General features: G+C 26.6%; 1 protein-coding gene across 3 annotated transcripts in view; it reads left to right on the forward strand.

Annotated features, from left to right (window-relative positions):
• Window positions 1-19,279, forward strand: part of LOC129960503 (cell adhesion molecule 2-like) — a 307,448-nt gene that overhangs the window by 273,627 nt on the left and 14,542 nt on the right. For all 3 annotated transcript variants that reach the window (XM_056073974.1, XM_056073976.1, XM_056073975.1), the window contains one exon: window positions 11,714-11,945. In XM_056073974.1, coding sequence (XP_055929949.1) covers window positions 11,714-11,945 — 232 coding nt within the window. The remainder of the gene's footprint in view (window positions 1-11,713; window positions 11,946-19,279) is intronic.

Here is a 19,279-nt window from a genome sequence, read left to right on the forward strand (position 1 = left end):
TTAATTTTATGAGGAAGGAATCTAAGGTGAACATATTCTTAATCAATATTTTTTTTCTAAGAAATTTTTTGGCATAAAAATATCTATATGAAACCAATTTATAAAAATTGCCATTATTTTCCAAACTTCCAGTATAGAATGAATTTTAGAAAGTATAGTCAATACAGCCTAATATTTTCATACTGAAATTCAGAATAAAACGTCTTCACTCTTTAAAATCTTTTACGAGGTCTAAAATACTCTTTATCTAATCAATCTATTCGCTTAATTGAAAGTAAATGTTTTAATGTTTCTATTGATAGCTCAATTTTTTGTCTACATTCGTTATTAATTATTGAGTAGCATATTCTTTGAAAGGGATGCAATAATTTCAAATACAAAAGTGGAAAGCTAAAATCATTATATTTTAACATACATGAAACAAGTATTATTTACAAATCTTTATTTCACGTATTACTTTTTTGGCAAATAATGTTCGTTTTACGCATAGAGAAGCGAAAGTATCTCATTTTCAGAAGCGAAACAGATTGCCAGTTCGTAAAATTTAGCTCATAATCAAAGAGAATAATTTATTTTCTTCCCCTACGTGCACTGTTTTCACGTTAGTTGTGTGGGATAGTACAGCCTTTCTTGTATAGCTTAAATTTAGAAAAAAAATTCAGATATAGTAACTAGGTAATCTTTTATACAATAATATTTTATACTTATAATTTTAAATAGCTTTTTATTTTCGAAGTTGCGAAAAAAAAATGCGTTTTTTGAATCGCTATCAAGGTAAATTATTGATTTGGATTTATATTCGTTTAAGATAGAGAGTCAGGAAGCTTTAAATCGTTAGAAGAAAATGATAAAAGATGTTCAACTTATAAAATCAGTTAAAAGCACTTTGTTTAAGCTTATTAATTTTAACATCAAATGCAATTACATTTTAGAAGTCCTGCGTGAGAAGAAAATTCAATTATGGGTTTTGATTTAGGTTCTGACAGTTCTCTAATGCAACTTAATATATTGCATATTAAGTTGCATAAGTTTATATATTATATATTAATATATAAACTAACTAATATTAATATAAATTAATACATATTATGTATATTAATATAGCACAAAAATCACGAAATTACATTTATACATAACCTAATATGGTTTATTTAAAATAGAATTTTTTTATATGAGTAACAATATGTTGAAATATTTTTTTCCTATTTAGTCCAGTAAGAAAGAAGTTATAATAGTCAATCATTTTGGTGTATTTTTAAAAAGCCAAGTCGACTATTTTTTCTTAGAATTCAACTACATCATCTTGAGAAAAGTTATTATAATTTTATTTAAAGTAGTCAATATATTTATATTTTAATCTTTCATTTTTAATTTTTAAAAATCCTCCATTCCCCCCCCCGATGGATGTACTTGAACTATAAAGATTCTCAATTAATGTTCTCTTTTAAATAAACATTTTATTTTTACTTCGATAGATAATAGGTTAGAGTTTTAATAAGTAAGATATTTAAACTTTAAGTTAAGAAAGCTAGAAATTTATGCTTTTTAACAGATGCGCTTGAAATATCGAAGAAATCTAAATAGGAGAAAATCATTTGGACCGAAATTATTTTATATCCATTAAAATTCATTTTTAATGTGTTAAATTAAGTTAATTTAAAGTTAAGTTAATTTTCAAGAATAATTAAATGAGTTAAAATTTTAAAAAAATGTAATTTTAAAAACCATGCAGAGTGTTAAGTAATTGCTAAAAAATCGATTGCTTTGAATATACGAAACGAAAAGGGTTTATTTTATATCGTATGAATACAGGGAAAGTGTGTGTTGTTAAAACTGTAACAATAAATGAATTCAAGTAAAATTATTTATTAATAACTTTATCTGATCAACAAAGTAAGATAGTTAAAATTTCTTTTAGCAAAACGCTTTTTTTTATAAGAAAAGTTTATAGATATAGGTTCGCTAATCTAAATATGTTTTAATTATTGTAATTACAGGGATCCTTACCAACTTTTTTTTAAATTTAAAATATATGATTCCATGTAAGATATTTTCCATAGAAAATAATCGGTGTATAGATTTGTTATGGAGATTAAACGAAATTTCAATTCGATGTTTTTACAAAAAATATTAAATGGAAATAATATCTGCTAAAAATAAATTATTTCTGCAATCTTTAATTTATAAAAATAGGTATTCAGAACATACAATAAATTGAATCCTTTATACAAACAAAGGATATGTCCAAAAAAATCAAGGCCAATTCTGAGTTGACCACTTTACCACATTTAAATATATAACATACGTATATTCTACCTAATTGTTTTAGCATTTTCTTTTATAAAAGATTGCACTGTAAATACAAATATAGAACAGCTCATAAAATAATTTAAAAAATAATGTAATAGCTTTGTTATATTATTTTATTTAACCTGACTTTCTTCATATTTGCAAAAATAAGATTTTATAATGGATTGGTCACTTACTTCCGCCCTCATTGATTTTTTAAAAATTTTGCAAACTTTTGTATAACCGATGCCAATACACTATTTTAATATTTTCAAAATTTAATTATCAATTAATCTATTAATTTAATAGGATTTTGATTTCATATGCGTGGAACAACCTGGTAGTGAATGCAGATATAATTAAATGCATGATTCCACAATATTTATAATAATAAATTATAAATCAAATATTAACAAGCAGAAAATAAATCAAATCATTCGTATTTTTAATACGTTAATAATACTGCGATTTAGAAAGGTATTTATATTTCATTTATATTTTCTTATATGGTGTGATCATATGTGTGCAGTCTTAAGCTTCAACTAAAAAAATTTATATTATTATTTCGAAAAAATACTTATATTGAAATAAATTTGATTTACCAAACTGTGACACGATTTTAAAAAGAAATTTTCATTTTTAATTTCCAGAGGAGAAAAAAGTTGATTAAAAATTTTCAATTTATTTAAAAGTTAAAATTTGAATGTCAAGGTTCATATGTGTGCAATCTTAAGCGTCAACTAAAAAAACTTCATTTTCATTTCAAAAATGATTACAAATCCTTATCAAACAATTCTTTAATTATTTTAAACAGAACTACTGTCTAAAAGTACTTATATTGAAATAAATTTGATTTACCAAACTGTGACACGATTTTGAAAAATAAATTTTCATTTTTAATTTCCAGAGGAGAAAAAGTTGATTAAAAATTTTCAACTTATTTAAAAGTTAAAATTTGAATGTCAAGGTTTGTGTTTTATTCTAGATAAATTATATTGCTTGTATCAATTTATTTATATTTGTTCATGAAAATAAAAATCCCCCCTCTTCAAAAAACAAAAAGAGGGAGAGAAAATGCATTTTCAAATATACCAAATTTGATAGAATCAGAAGCAAGAGTAAAATATCGTTTGTTAAAAGGATAAGGATTCTGGTTTATTGAATCCAAATTGCAGCAGAAATACTCCAGTTTTCCTCTTACTTCATTTCAATAAGTACTATCAAAGGGTTCTCCAAGTATTCTAAGAAAATCTCTAGTTTGGAATATTGGATACTGGATATTAATTACCTAATCGTTTCCTTGTCCTGAAGTGGAGATAATGTTTATGGGTAGATAAGGCTATTATAAGTAATGTTATTTACTCTTGAAATAAACTAATAGCGTATTTCATAGAAATAGAGAATAGTGAATACTTTATGAGACTTCTGAACTCATTCATTCCTTACATTTAAAATGAAATTGTATTTAGCATCGGTATCGATTTCCGGGAGAAACTGAATGAATAAAACGGAAGAACACTTACTGCGATTATTTGTAAAATTTCAGTTAATTCTTTTATCTAATAATGAGGAATAATTTAAAAATGGAGTAGTAGAAATTTCTAAATATTTAGTATTTCACTAGGAAATCTGATTTGTGAAAAATTCTAAAAATATGTTAAATGAAACACGTACGGAAAAAACCCGTATAATACCAGATTTTTAGTCTGAACAGATTCTAATACTACATACATCAGATTATATAAGATAGATTTTTAATAAATCAAGACTTTTCTCAAAAAGGCAAAGATATTAGCACCATCTAGGGAAAAAAAGAACTCCGACTTTTCATTTATAAAAATAGATTACATTATGAAGATTGCATTTATATTTTTGTTATTTTTAGCAAAATATCAATCTGTATCTAGAAATTTTGGAGTATGTCAAATTATCGAGGCACTTACTTAACTGTTAGTTCATTTGTTGTTTAAAAATCTTTGCTGGATTACATAAGTAAGAGCTCATTTATTCTAATGAACCAAATGCTTTTTCTTATGGGAGGGGAATGCTATTTTCAATAAAAAGCATAAAGAATGGTTTATAATAAATAAAGCAATAAAGAAAAGGCTAAAGTATAAGTTTCCCCTTCATTTGTAATTTTAGACGAATTTGTTATTTTGTTACATAGAAAGAATTTTTATAGAATCATCTCTGTTTCCACATAAAAGTATCGAAATCAACTTCTTTATGCAATGGATAGTTATAATTTTTTTTGGGTGGGTGGGTATTCTACAAAAGATTTGCGGTTTTCATATTTTTTTATCTTTATTTATTTGTTTATTTTAATGTTTTCCTTACTGAAATTTTAATTGCTTCCAAAATATCCGAGTTGTTTGTTAGTATGACGCTTAAGTATTAGGAATTTCTTTTCTATTGGGAAACAAAAAATAAATTAGCTCTTTATTTACATAAAATGCGATAAATGATTGTAAAAACGCTGCACGTTTTCTCTATAGTATTCCTAACAGGCAAGTATAAATACCTTATTTTCTTAAATATATGAAATATCATTCCTTTCAAATAAAAAAATAAATAAATTATTCGTTAGACCGTTTTCATCTGCAATACGAAGTAAGTAATTTCATCAAACTTTCAAGCTAATTAATGTGGGAGTTTCATTAAGTAATGATATTGATTGCTTGTCCTCACTAAATGCTATAAATTATGCATATGAATGCACTTATACCACAATTCAAATAGTCGTATAATCACAAATGACGAAAGATAGAGTATAAATTAAAAAAAAAAACATTTCTAGTATGTTAGGGAATTTGTTAGCAATGAATGCTAAGTATCACATTTTGCAGCACTTTTATTAATTAGATTAATGTATACGCTGTATAATAAATGTGAAATACTTTAAATGTATATTCAGTTACTGGAAATAAAGGCTTTTAAGGAAGTAGAGAAAGAACAATTTGTCAACTACTTCATTTAGCTCTACAAATTATTAATCAGTAATAGCTGTAAACATTGATTATCTCTTAAAATGGCCTGTTTTGACGACGATCCATTAATGCCAGTGAAATTATAAACGATGGAATTATTATAATGATGTAATTGATGCTCTAATGATTACATCTTATTAATAGGACTATCAATTACTTGTGAATATATATTCGTTATTAGATGCAATCTCGCAAACTAATACAAACTAAAAAAAAATTATGGTATTTAGGAAACATGTAAGCGTTTTATCAGAATAGAATTTCGATAATATTTATAAACACTATGCTAGATTGAAAACCTTTCTCTTCACAAATTTGTGTAATCTGGGTCGCTGTGCTTCCTTTATCTATGATTTTCATGAAATGTGCGTTTTATTATAGATCACTAAAGGCTGTAGAAATTAGTTCGTTTTAAAGATGAAACTAATTCTTATAATCCACATTCTTTATTTTACATATTTGTCATAGAAGATTAACTGAACTATCAAATGCGAATTCTTGTTTTTTCTCATTATTATTTCCCGATTTCAGATTCTCTTTTTTTATTCATTTCAAAAGGTTAAGCAGCAAGTTATTTAATTAATATGTAATAATTAGGGATTGCAATACCGGACCAAAATTTCAATACCGGTATTCGGTATTTTTTAGATCTTAATACCGGGATACCGGTTTTAATACCGGTTTTAGAAATTTAAGAAAAAGAAAGAAAACGCAGGTGTTTCTTTGTTTTATTTGCCAGTTTTAGTAGAGAGTGTAAATATCACTAAAAATAATTTGTTACTTATAAATTATAACAGTATATAAAGAGTCACAAAAAAGTAAAGGAACATAAAATAAACAATAAAAGAAACATAAAAGGAACAGAAAATTTACTATAAACTTAATCAGATTTGAATTGGTTATTTTCTTTTCTTCTTTTTCATTTTCATTTTTAAAATCATTATAATTATGTAAATACCATAATACATTTTCTATTTCGGTATGCCTTTCCTCTGTGCGATTTTTCAATGTTATATATAATTCTTCAGATAGTGATGCGTGCTGTTCTTTCAGTGACTGCAACCTAAAATTTATTGTTGCATTGGCTGTTAATAAATTAGAATCTCTCCGACATAATGCTTCAATAGTCAGTTTTATTGGAAGTAAAGCTGATATAGTTCTGGATATTAAGTCGAATTCACTATCTAAAAAATTAATTTACAGAATTAAGTCGATTATTGCTTTTTGGATAGGATTTTTCAGTTTCAAAAATCGTTCCATCATTAGGAGTAAACTTTCCCAATGAGTTTTAGAATCTAATATTAACATATATTCTGTTTTATTTTCAGTTAGTATATATTTTAGTAATATGCCATTTTTTTATAGGGGAACGTTTAAATATCTTAATGATTTTTCGAACTTTATAAATTATAGGAAGTAATTCTTGATGGGTTAATATTTCATCCTCACTAGCAATATCCACTTCAACAATTACATTGTCATTATCTTCATTGTCAATGTCACTCTCACTCTTACTCTCTTCAAAGGTGGAATCCGAAGTTTCTATATACACCGTATTTGGATTCTTCCGTTCTTTATTTTTTTGGTATAATACATCTATTACTCCTAATTGAATTCCATGAGAATAGCACAATTGCTGATTTCCACCAATCAACTTTCCAACTTTTTTCATAACGGTTGCTCCATCAGTCGTTATGGTTACAATATCTTCTTTCAGGGATAATCCATGGTTCGCCAATTTAGATTTAAGCAATTAATTAATCCATTAATTAGCTAATTAATTTCGCCCATTAGGGAGACATAAAAACAAAAACGTATACTATTTTGCTTTGTTGACGATCCTTGAACAATAGTGGAGACAATTTTAAAAATTTCCAGTAAATACCGAAAAACCGGTATTTAAACTTGTGAATACCGGTATTACAAAATTGTATAAATGGCTCAAAATACCGGTATTCGGCATCCCGGTATACCGGTATTGCAATCCCTAGTAATAATGTATGAGAGAATGGAGGCTAAAATAAGAACTTTTGTTCTATTTAGATATCGTTACATATAAAGAAATTACAAGATGAACAAGAAATATAAGAATGCTAACGAAAAAAAAAAAGATTGATATAATGAGAAATACCAGAGAGTTCTTCGGTTTTTTAGGAAATACCATCAAAGAGAAAATTTTGTCAAAACGGATTAGAGCTATTAATGTTTATTTCAAGTCAAGTATAATTTCTCAAAGAATGACAAGAAAAAAGGATGAAATAACATGATCATTTATGTTCTATCTCTATCTCTATCTATGTAATTAATGGCGTTAAAAATATTTGCATGATATTGACAGTTTTGTACATAATACATAAAGCAAAGATATTAATTACCGTACGAGTCTAGAAAGAAAATAACAATGTTATTTCTCGGATAACTTGTATTGTTAATGATGTTATTATTATATCGATATTGTCTGAAATATCAAAATGTACATATTATAATTGATTAAATTTAGAATCATTAAATTTAATCATTAATGTAATTTTATATAATTCCTAAGCATGCTCTATTGATTATCGTAATGATTTACAACACGAATAATTTGTTTTTTTGTGGAAGTTGAATCGCTTTGTTTCGGCAGTAAACAGTTAAACAATAAAGCTTTTTTGAAGGTTAATTAAAAGCATCTAAGTAATATGCAAAAATTTAAATTGTAAAATTTAAAAGTACTGTAAAATATATCAAGTATGACTTATTTATAATTATCGATTAATTTCTTTTTCATTTGAAAATTATTAACAAATGCGAGAATATTTCTAGTCACTTCTTTCAAAAATATAATATTTTATTCCTTTCAAATAACATCCTTTGCAATACTTTTAGAGATAAGATAAAAACTGATAATGGACAATGAAAACCATGGCGATGATTAGTATTCAAAATAATCTAAAATGAATTTGGCAATACGTTTTTATTTCTTTCTGCATCAAAAATAAAAGGACACGTTTTTTAAATATTTTCCTCGAACTTGCAAAAATATTGGATTCTTCATCTTGCATATTTTAGAAATTTATAGTAACTTCTTTATGCTGTTTTCTTATTATTAATAATAAGTTATAATTTATGCTTTACTTTTCGTAATTACATTTAAATGTTTTATTCTAAGCCTGAAAGCAAAATAGTTCTTTGGTGCTAGATACTTTTCATTTAAAAAGCGGGAACTGATTCGAAGAAGAAAGAATGGATAAAGACTTTTATATCCCTTTATTTTTATTTCCTAAACAGGATTTATTACAATAGTTCATGCTCAAAACATTATATTGATAGAAAATTACGAAAACAAATTATAGAAATTCCAAAAATTGAAAAAAATTAATATAATTTGATTGTCTCGTAAAGGATTACTTGAGTTGAACTGCAAGAATCTCTTCTTTTATTTCCCAAACACAATGAGTAACTAAATTGAAATGAAATAAATCTATGAAATGTAAGAATATGCAATAATTGAATGTTATTACCATCTCATTATGTAAAGCAAGTAGATAAATAAAATTGATGATAACGAAAATAAGCAAAATATACATGTGTACACGATTTAAAAATTTGATTTTCAGATAAATTTTATTCTACTTATATTCCTAACTGAGTCATCAACGTCACAAGGAATAAATTGAATAAATTATTATATTATTATCAACAATGATGATAAGGAGAAAATATGATTAGTTTCTAAGAAAAGCAAGTGATTAAAACTATCTTTCAGAGAAGCTAACGTAATTCAGATTGTCATTTATTTGTAAATATTTATTGAAATACAATGGTAAAGAAGTCACATTTATGGCTGATATTATATCAAACAAGTTTTGTGGGTTAATTGTTCCCGAACTATGTAATTTGATATTTATTTTTATTTCTATGAATCTTATGAATGTTTTTATTTTCTGGGATCTTTCAAATCTTGAGGTTATCAATCAAAGTTTTACTTGGGGGAAAATGATAAGGGAAAGTGTTTTTAACAACCAAAGAATGCATTAATAGTTTGGTGGAAAATCTAATTCTTTCTATTTAGAATCAGTTTGGTGAGTTATGAATTCCATTTATGGAAGGCAAATTTAGTACTGTTTAATGTTGATACTATTCTATTCTATTATGGAATAAGATATTTGAACCAGGCATTGCAGATTATTTTGCAACAAAGTAAAGCATAACGAAAATGTTCCAAATAGCATTCAGCCCAATTCTTCATTTATTTATTTTTAATTTGTTGTTGCTATTCCGTAAAGCAAAGAGAATATTACTTAACGATTTCCTCTTTCATTAAATCAATATAAAAATGTAATCATTTTTCTCTACATGCAAAAACATGATGAATTATCTCAGGGATTTTTTTTTTTTTTGTTGAATGTCATATTAAAAATTTTATCGATTTCAGAGGTTATAATTGAGATACAGAATGAAAATGTGAGATATTGTTCAGCAAATTTTGTTCCTGGGTTAATTGATACTCATAATTCGAAAAGTTCTGATATTTGACAATTTCATAATTAAAAATACTTTTTAAAGTAAGAACTGATTAATAAATATTTGATATCGTAAAATAATTCTGCCAGCAAAATAAAATGTTCACATCTTGAAAGCTTATGAACCACGGATATTCACTAATTAAAATATAATACTGAAATATGTTGATTTAAATTTCTAGTAAATGGAGAGCAAATTCTTCGATGACGACTAATTCTTTCAATAATTTAAATTTCGAGAGGGCAAAATCTTCTAGAATTCAAAATATATAACGACGTAAAATATTTTAAAGGTTCTAAGAATTGACAATGTTATTCCATTGAAAGTTGATTACTAGGTTGATGCATTTTCTGCTCTACAAAGACTTCGTTATTCTGTTATCCAAAGAAAGGAAACCAACTACAACAAACGATTAAATACTTAAAAATTATATATGAAATTATTTATCATAATAATTTTAAAAACGATTTTGTAAACAAAAAAAATGGTAAAATATAAAAGAATGGTAAAGATGAAGATAAATAACATGATTTTAACTTAATAAACTTTAATTAACAATAATTCTCGAGTTTGAACAAGCATTCTTATTTCTGTAGTATCTCTAACAATTTGTTTGCTTTCTTTTCATCAGATTGTAATACAAAATTACTTCATGTTCATTAGTGTTATATCTTAGCCTATCTTAGAGTTCAAGAATTAAAAGTAATACATTGAATCACATGCCTTAAAATAATGAGGCAATAGGTATACATATACATCAAAATGCAAATACTTAAAATTTATCTTGAGATAAATAATTAGTATCACTACAAAGACTGATGTGGTAGTCAACTCTTTCAATTTAGTTCCAAAGCTTTAACAATAAGCAAAATGGAAAAATATTTAATTTTTTTCCCTCAAATTATTGAAACCCTGCTTTATTAATCTATGATTGTCACTGCTGTTACAAATGCAAAAAGCTTTACTGAAAAATAGCAAATATTATGAAATTATAGCTGTAAGATGTGTTAATGTACATCTTTCTATGAGTGCCAGCACGGCGCAATTCTATGTTGATTACAAAAACAAAGAATAAAAAATATAACCATATAAGTTCTTTAATTAATTTTTATTGCATTTTCTTTATCATTAAAGAATCAATAAATAATAAATAAATTTTCTAAAGCGAAGAATCTTTTATTTAATAAAAAAATATATTAAATGTGTTTTAGATGGCAATATCACACTTTTAAGAAAAACAAAACAAGATTTTACTTCACCAGAAATGAAAATTCGTACTCATTTTATATTTCCTGGAAAATTTTAATTTTAAGATTTGTTACTTTTCTATAAATATTGATTTAAATTTGGTTATAATAATTAAATAATGCATACATTTAGATGAGTTATAAGTATCATTAATACTATTATTGAATTTCAATTAGATATAGCTATCTGATATCTGTAATGTTCTTTTAATATTCATATCGTTATCCTAACAATTTTGCATAAGTCAGCTGCAGTTTGTAATAAGATAACGCCGATCTATAGATATTCTTTGATATTTTTTTAATAATTGCCAATCATTCAACGTCAGTTTTCTGTCTAGAGTGCCTCTCTAATATTTGTAGTGTTTTCTTAAAAATTATGTTCAGAAAATTTCTGGTTTACATTAATAAAATATTGCAAACATGCATTTCAAATATTCAGAAAATCTTATTACCGTTGATTTGCAATTGGATACTTATAAAACTTTCTCATGTCTACACCACCTCATTTCTTCTCATTCCTTTAATATTTAATGTCCTTAATTTCGAGAATAACGACGATATATGTAAGACTAACTGAAAATGCGCTGTTTTGTTTATTTCAGGTTGGCAGTGCTCTTAACTTCGAAAATAACGACGATATATGTAATACTAACTGAAAATGCGCTGTTTTGTTTATTTCAGGTCGGCCCAGAATACGAGACGGAATATTCAACCACACGACATGCTGATGGATTAGAGACTTCAAGTCTGGGTCTCAAGTTTGTTGTAACGAGCAAGCACTTTCAGAATGGAAACATGAAACTCAAATGCACGGCTACGATTTCCCGCATCTACACCATGAGTAATGAAGAAATGGTATTTGGTGGAAGACAACAGACATCTGGACTTCATATTAGCGAAAACATGAGTCGCAGTGAGTATTTTAAAAGTTTAAAAATATTTCTTTGAAAGTTTCACTCACAGCTGTGTAATTTTAACTGGAATGATATGTCTTTTTACTAAGGTGCTAGGTACGTAGGTTGTAGAAAGGCCAAACTTGAATGCAGAGCAAATCAGAATTCAATAGTGCGTTTTATTTTGTAAGAAATCTGGAATATAATCTCTCGGGAACATTTCAGTTTGAAAAGAGTATTTTACAAATATAATATTTATAAAAAATTATATGGATCATCATATAACGAAGTAAATTATTTTTATTATAAGTAAATTATAGTAAAGTAGTATATTGTAAAAAATAGCCTAGGGTTCGATAGAATTAAAGCAAAGTCATATTTTTAACGTTGCAATATTTATTTAAGAATTGTTAAATATAAGAAACTTGTAATTATTTCATAATAAACATTAAAAAATTAGAATTGTCGGTTATTTCTTAATAAATATATACTTCAATATAACAATAAAAAATTCAAGAAAGCTTCTGACGTTTTTATTGAGAAGAACAATCAATAAAGCGAATGTAGGTAATTTTTTGTTCAAATGTTAACTCAAATTTTGTAAAAATGTCACTTGTTTTGAAACAGAATGATCCATGAAATGATCTTTAGTATTTTCTTCTAATGACAATTTTTTCAACATAAGAAAAAAAGATATTCGGTTAAAGTATTTTTAAATATTTCATTCTATTAACGGTAGTTATTGAAATAAGGCTCATTTTTATATGAAAAATAATTTTTAATTCTTTACTATTTTAACTCTTTAGCATATTTTATTGATTCCTTAACGTTTGATGATAAAAAAAAGGCCAAGGAAAACTTTAATGAATATTTATTGTTGAAATTTTGCAGCTGAAGGGTTTTCTATTAGACTTTCTCGTATACGTACAGAAGATAGAACATAAATATTTTAGCTTAATAGAACAATGGAGAGTTCAATTGAGATCAAAATCCGACGCTCATTTGTAATTTTTAAATCAGACTAAAATTCAGTTACATTGCTCACAGCGTCTTTGTGTTATTGTCTTCACATGCGAGCTGACAGACGAAGAAATAGACTTCATCCCAAGTTTCAAATCTACAATTCTTATGTAGAGACTACATTCGAAATTTCCGCCTTTTACTTTTTTGGTCTTTGAATAACTGTGTTCACAGAAGGACAAAATTCCTTTTTTGAGGTTGAAGGGTAAGGAGGTCACTAATGATGAGATTCATTAAAATCTCAAGGTCAAGGTGTTTTTTTTTTTTTTTTTTTTTTTTTGTATTTTTCTATATTTTATATATGGGAAATAAAAGCGAACTCTATTATTTAATCATTTTAAGACTTCTACTATTTTACTAATTATTCTGAATTTTAATTCCTTCAATAATGCATTTATCTATGCGCAACTGATAAAAATCTGGTATAAGATCCTATTTGCTGTATATAGTTTAGTTGCATTCCTTCATTCCATAATATGGAACTATTTTTTTTATCTGTTTCTTCAGATGAAGTGTCATTCAGAATATTCTTGGTAATCCATCGGCGTATCAATGGCATATCCATTTCCATCTACTAAGCAATCAAAATTTTGTATTGCAAGATCCACTCACTTTATAATACGTCTTGGAAGTCTCGCATAAAAACTCACTATGATATTTTATTCGATTACTACCAAATTCGTATGAAAACTAGCTAACAAGATAATATATTTCAATCCATACAACTTCAACCCTAAAAAGGGATTATAAGGACAAAATAATCGTCAAAAAGCGGTAAACCTACATTATTAAAGAAATTTAAAAACTGAATATTGAATGTTGTCTTTTTAAGCACAACACAGTACAACAGTTGAAGAGTTCGATAAAATTTAATATCATCTTTGGATTGCATTCCATTTTACTTTTTATTTAGATTATATTAGCATTCTATTTACGATGATAGGAAAGAATTGAAAAGGATTTTTTTTTATTGTTCATCAAATATTTAGTAAATCGAGGCTTTATCAACAGTAAAGAGAACTGGCTTTATTGAAATCGACCGCAGATAAGAAAATACAACTTCAGTTACGGTACAGTGCATCATTTTCTGAGGCATTATTCAATATATTCTATGTAAATTATTTGACATAGATGAAAAAGCATCCTTTTTTTATGATTGGCAATTTGAGAGATAAATATGCTTGTGATGTTAATGCAGAAATATTCATTCAACATCGCATATTAAATACGATTTAAATACCGTAAATAATTCTAAGATTATAAATGAGTTTTTAATGTTCTTAAAGTCGTTTCTCATACATTGCATAAAAATTTCGATCCATGATTACCAATCCAAATGCTTGCTTAAACTTAAATTTAATAAATTTTATAAAAACCTTTAATCTACTTGATATACTTCAATCTCATACATAAATCAGAATTTGAATTTTAAAAGGAGATTCATGCGTTATTTTTTAAATATTCTTTGTAAAAGGTATTTTAACCCTTAACTGGGGACGTGCGGTCTGTGAGACCGCTAGCGATGGATTCTCTGTCACCCCTATTCTATTTTTAGCTCAGTTGAATGGATTGACCCTGTAGCTTCCTGTTTTGTGACCTTGAATACACGTACACTTTTTCAACCGATTTCAGCAGATGCTTTTTAAAATAATTCAGTTATTTCTTCGAGCGCGGTCTCTAAGACCGCATCTCCCTGTTAGTGTCCCAGTGATGAACAAGGCTTAGCAGATGGCGCTAAAACTTGGGCCCCGAAATATCATCCAGTTTACTGATCCTATTATGAAGCAGTGTTCCAAACACTTTTAAATGACGTAGAAAGTGATTTTAGTGATAAGGGTAATTGTATAGAAGAGTTTTTCGATGAAAGTTCGCATTCAACTGATTTTGATATGTATGTTCAAACATAATTAATTTTTCTAGTGATAATGTATTTTGAAAAATTTATAAAATATATTAATATACCAAGAGATATATATACAGAATTTATAGGTTGATTTTTATACTAGTTCTTAACCTGTATGTTTAAAATGCCCTAGGAAACCGTGCTATGCAAGTAACACAAGCCGATAAAAAAAGGAGCCAATTTTACCCATTGTCATTTTTTTTTTCATATCATTGTTGAATTTTACATTATATTCTCTTCTATATACCTTCATATACTGTAAAAATAAATATGATTTAAAAAGTAAAAAGTAATATGCTTTTTCAAGAATATTATTTATTGTAACAAGTAATTTGAGATTTTGAAAAATTTCTACAACATATCTATATATCAAGAAAAATATCTGCAAAATATACTAGCAGTTTTTCATACTAACACATTCATTAGAAAATTTAATTTGAGTGTAAATGAAATGCGGTCTCGTTGACCGCACCTCCCCAGTTAAGTCCTAAAATTTTACCTCCCCAGTTAAGGGTTAAAATTATCATTTATAAGCAATTAGAGAAGAGTTAATGTTTCAAAAAAATCTAATCAGATCAAAATTAGCTGAGTTAGAATGAAGAGAAATAAAAACCAGCGAAAATATTTAATATAAGGCTTGTCTTTATAAGCATATGTATGCCAAGTTGACATAAAAATCCTTCAAGACAATGCATGAAACAATTTTCCATTTTTAGTAATTTCCTTCCTTTTTTGCAATAAAATTTCTTGTGAAAATACATGTCCATAACAAATATAAAATAAACTGGATATTATAACTGTAATTTGGAAAAAAAAATTACATTTGCCTCAGTTAAGATAATGTAATTTCCTTTAACTTAATCTGAAAAGCAAATGAAAAAATAATCTAAGCGTATGCAAGAGCATTAAATTTCTCCATTCACTCACAATTAGAGTTTTTAATTTTGTATTTCAAATAATAGGGAAAATGCTTTTCTTCAAAATTTTAGTTTATTTGTAGAATGCATAAGATAACTGAAATTAAATTTTATTTCCTTATCTCTAATTCTGATTTTGAAGTCTCATTTATAAATCCATTCAAAAAGTCCGCATGGATTAATTTGAGCTGATAAATATAATTTGAAATCGTTTTTTTCATAATTGTAATGCTATTTTTAGATATAAATTCAATACTTTAATTTTATCTGGCGCATTGAAAAGAAAATCAAATCACGGATAGTAATTGCTGGAGCGTTATATTTCTTCTTTAGATCATAAAAGGAGAAGATTGAAAAAATCGTTGATTCAAGGATTTTTTACTTAATTGATTTGGTGATAAGATGCATGAATCACTTTTTATAATTTTTATATACTTTATTTCCAAGCGTATGATGCTTCACATTATTAAGGAATCCAACCCGCTTTTATATGAAATAAAATCTTAAAAATGATCCGTTTCATAAATACATGATCTTTTAATTCAATTAAATAATGGGGATGAACTGACTATGTTCAATAATAATATATCAATGTAAAATAACAAATTCTGCGTAGTTTTATATATTGATTAATAAATTTCATCAAGCCAAAAGGAACCGCAATTTTGAAACTCGAGCAATAATTATTTTCTAAAAATAGATCAAATGTCAAAAGCAACTAAAAGTTCATTCATAATGAAAGGGGCGTGGTCTTTTGTAGTCATCAATATGCACTCAATGGGTTCTACCTCTTTTGTTTCAGACAGTGGATGAGCAATGGATAGGAAATGAAGTTCGTTGGTGTCACGTAGCAGCCTAACATCAGTTAATGTGTGCACAACCACTTATCCACACAATTCGAGTACAGTCCAACAAATCATTAAGTGATACTGAATCATTTAGTACAAAAATGATCACTTAAGCAATATCTTGGGATAATATTATTAGCAATATAAATAAGATTAATAATATTTCTTTTGTCAACATGCTTGTTCGTTCAGTGTTTAAAATGATCTTGATGTTTCATCGTAAAAATTAAGTGAGTAGTTTTCTATTGGTATTGATACGTTTCATCAACTCGTGCCAATGAATGATGGAAATATATATACTGACAGCTTTGCGCTATGAGTTCTATTTGGCTTCATTTTTAAAAGCCTTTTCCACAAAAAAGAAGTTAATTTTCATCATTTTGGAAATTATATTGCAAAACAAAAGCGAAAAATGTATACAAAACAGAATAGCATTAATAAATATTTTACAAGATTTTTCTTGAAAATCCCAGGTAAAGAAACAGAGACTTTGAAACTTAGAAATGATGTTGTTAAGCTCATACTCATCATATTGTGTGTTTCTCTCTTTTTGGAATAAGGAATTTACGAATCTATATTTACGAGCTAAATTAAGTTACAAAGCCTAAAAGATAATCTAATAAATAGTTTATGTTCCATTAACTAAATTTTAAAAATATCGAGGAATACGGGTTAAATTAGGTTTACTCTAATATTATAAGTGAGGACACATGAACCAACTGTAAATAGAGAACAGAAACGATTTTAAATAAATAAGAAATAATTAAGAATTTATGGAGAAATAATAATTTAGGAAACAATAGAAAAAATTAAAAAAATATTTAAAATGACTCTATCATAATGAGAAACAGAACATCAAAACAAATATACAAAAATATTCCAAAAAGCAAAGCAGTTATTTTTATCGTTACGAATAGGCAAGAATATACAATTCATAGATTGTGAGATCCAATGGGAACCATATATCCCAAAGTTTTGAAAGAATGGTATTCAGCTGTCTTGGAGACTGATTTCTTAATGGAGTTGTTATCTGAAGAGAGGTGAATTTTCTTAAAAACAAATTAACAAATCAAATGCTTGCAAATATCATTTTCATAAAAATTATTCTGTGAAGTTTACGGGCCATCTCCATTAGATAGGATAATTTTTTTTTATATTTTTGTTCAAATTAAAAAATTACAACGCTGCTTTTCCTGCTGAACTTGTAGCAAAAATTTTGCTGCAGAATGAGAACTGGAACATGACGTGTTAAACTTAATATACTTTCAGACAGTTTTTCATCTATTTACATACTACAGAATCAACATTCACAGTCAACATTTATTGTTATGTTAAGCGGATTATTAGTCAAACGCGTGCTTCTGTCGGCTTATCCTAGGTAAGGGCTCATTCCGGCAAATCTGGTGAGGAGTTAGCAAAGTTAAATTAGCTACAATAGCAGGTAGAGAACTAAATAATTTTAACTTATATTCGTATCTCCAAAATATGTTTAACCCTTTAAAGGGCCATTTTTTTCTAGTCATATTATGTTAAAATACTTTAGGCTTGAAATTAGAATAAGAAAAGGGATTCCTTTAGATTATTAGATAAATTTAATTTGATTAATTAATTAATTTGATTAATTAATTAATTTGGTTAATTAATAATTATGTAACAAATCAAGACACATCATTTTGTCTGAGATAAAGAACTGAAGCATCTAAAATTCTGACTTACTAAAAAAATTTGTCAGAACTTATGCCAACCTACATAATTTTATACAGAGATTGATAAATTTGGTGGGAAGCATACTTCCCACGGAACTAGAAAGGGTTAAAAAAGAAATTAATTTAAATTGAAGATGATTTTGATCTGATTTGAAGCGTAGAAGAATATTTGAGTTTTTTTAGAAATCAGTTCCTGGGGCGTTGACCGTTAAGAAATTCTTAATATGTTTTTTTCAAGATATAGACATTTGATTTCTTATCTCCATCGTTTTAAGTTAGCTAATATTTCTCTATGTGCTGTTATTATCTCTTAAGTTAGCTAGTAGTCTAACTATATGAAACAGATTACTAAGCAAATCTTGCAAAGGATCAAAAATATATTTTAATTAGATTTTTTTTTAAATGAAACAAAATGATTTCTCAAGGTACAAAGGTATTGTGAAATTTCAAGGAATGCTATTGACTAAATACTGAGCTCTAGGAAAACATTTTTTCCATTTTGATTTTGTTACTGTAGTCATTTCCATTTTACTCAGTTTGTTTTCAAGGCTAATTAATATTATTATATTTTTTCGGCTCTCTCATTGCGCAACTTGTTTGAGTTTAATATAATAAAACTCTTAATATATTGCCACACTAATTAATGCATGTTCAGAATTTTTTTTTTCATTTTCATTGATTTATTTTCTTGATTATAATCACTGTTTGTTAAATTTATAATTTGATTGCGAGTCTTTTCAACACTTTTTTGTAATTAATTTAATTTAGATGACTTTTGTATATTTCAAATAGTGTTTTTCGTTTTGCATTTGTTCATTGAACGTAAAAGTTAAATGCTGATCTAAGTGGAGCCAAATGTGGGCCTAATGCTGTAAGACTCCCTGTTGCTTGTTCCCTATATTGGTCTGGAAAGACACACAATGCTTCAAAATCCTATGTATTGAGTTTTTAATTTGGAGA

This window comes from Argiope bruennichi, chromosome X2 (assembly GCF_947563725.1).
Source record: "Argiope bruennichi chromosome X2, qqArgBrue1.1, whole genome shotgun sequence".
NCBI lineage: Eukaryota > Metazoa > Arthropoda > Arachnida > Araneae > Araneidae > Argiope > Argiope bruennichi.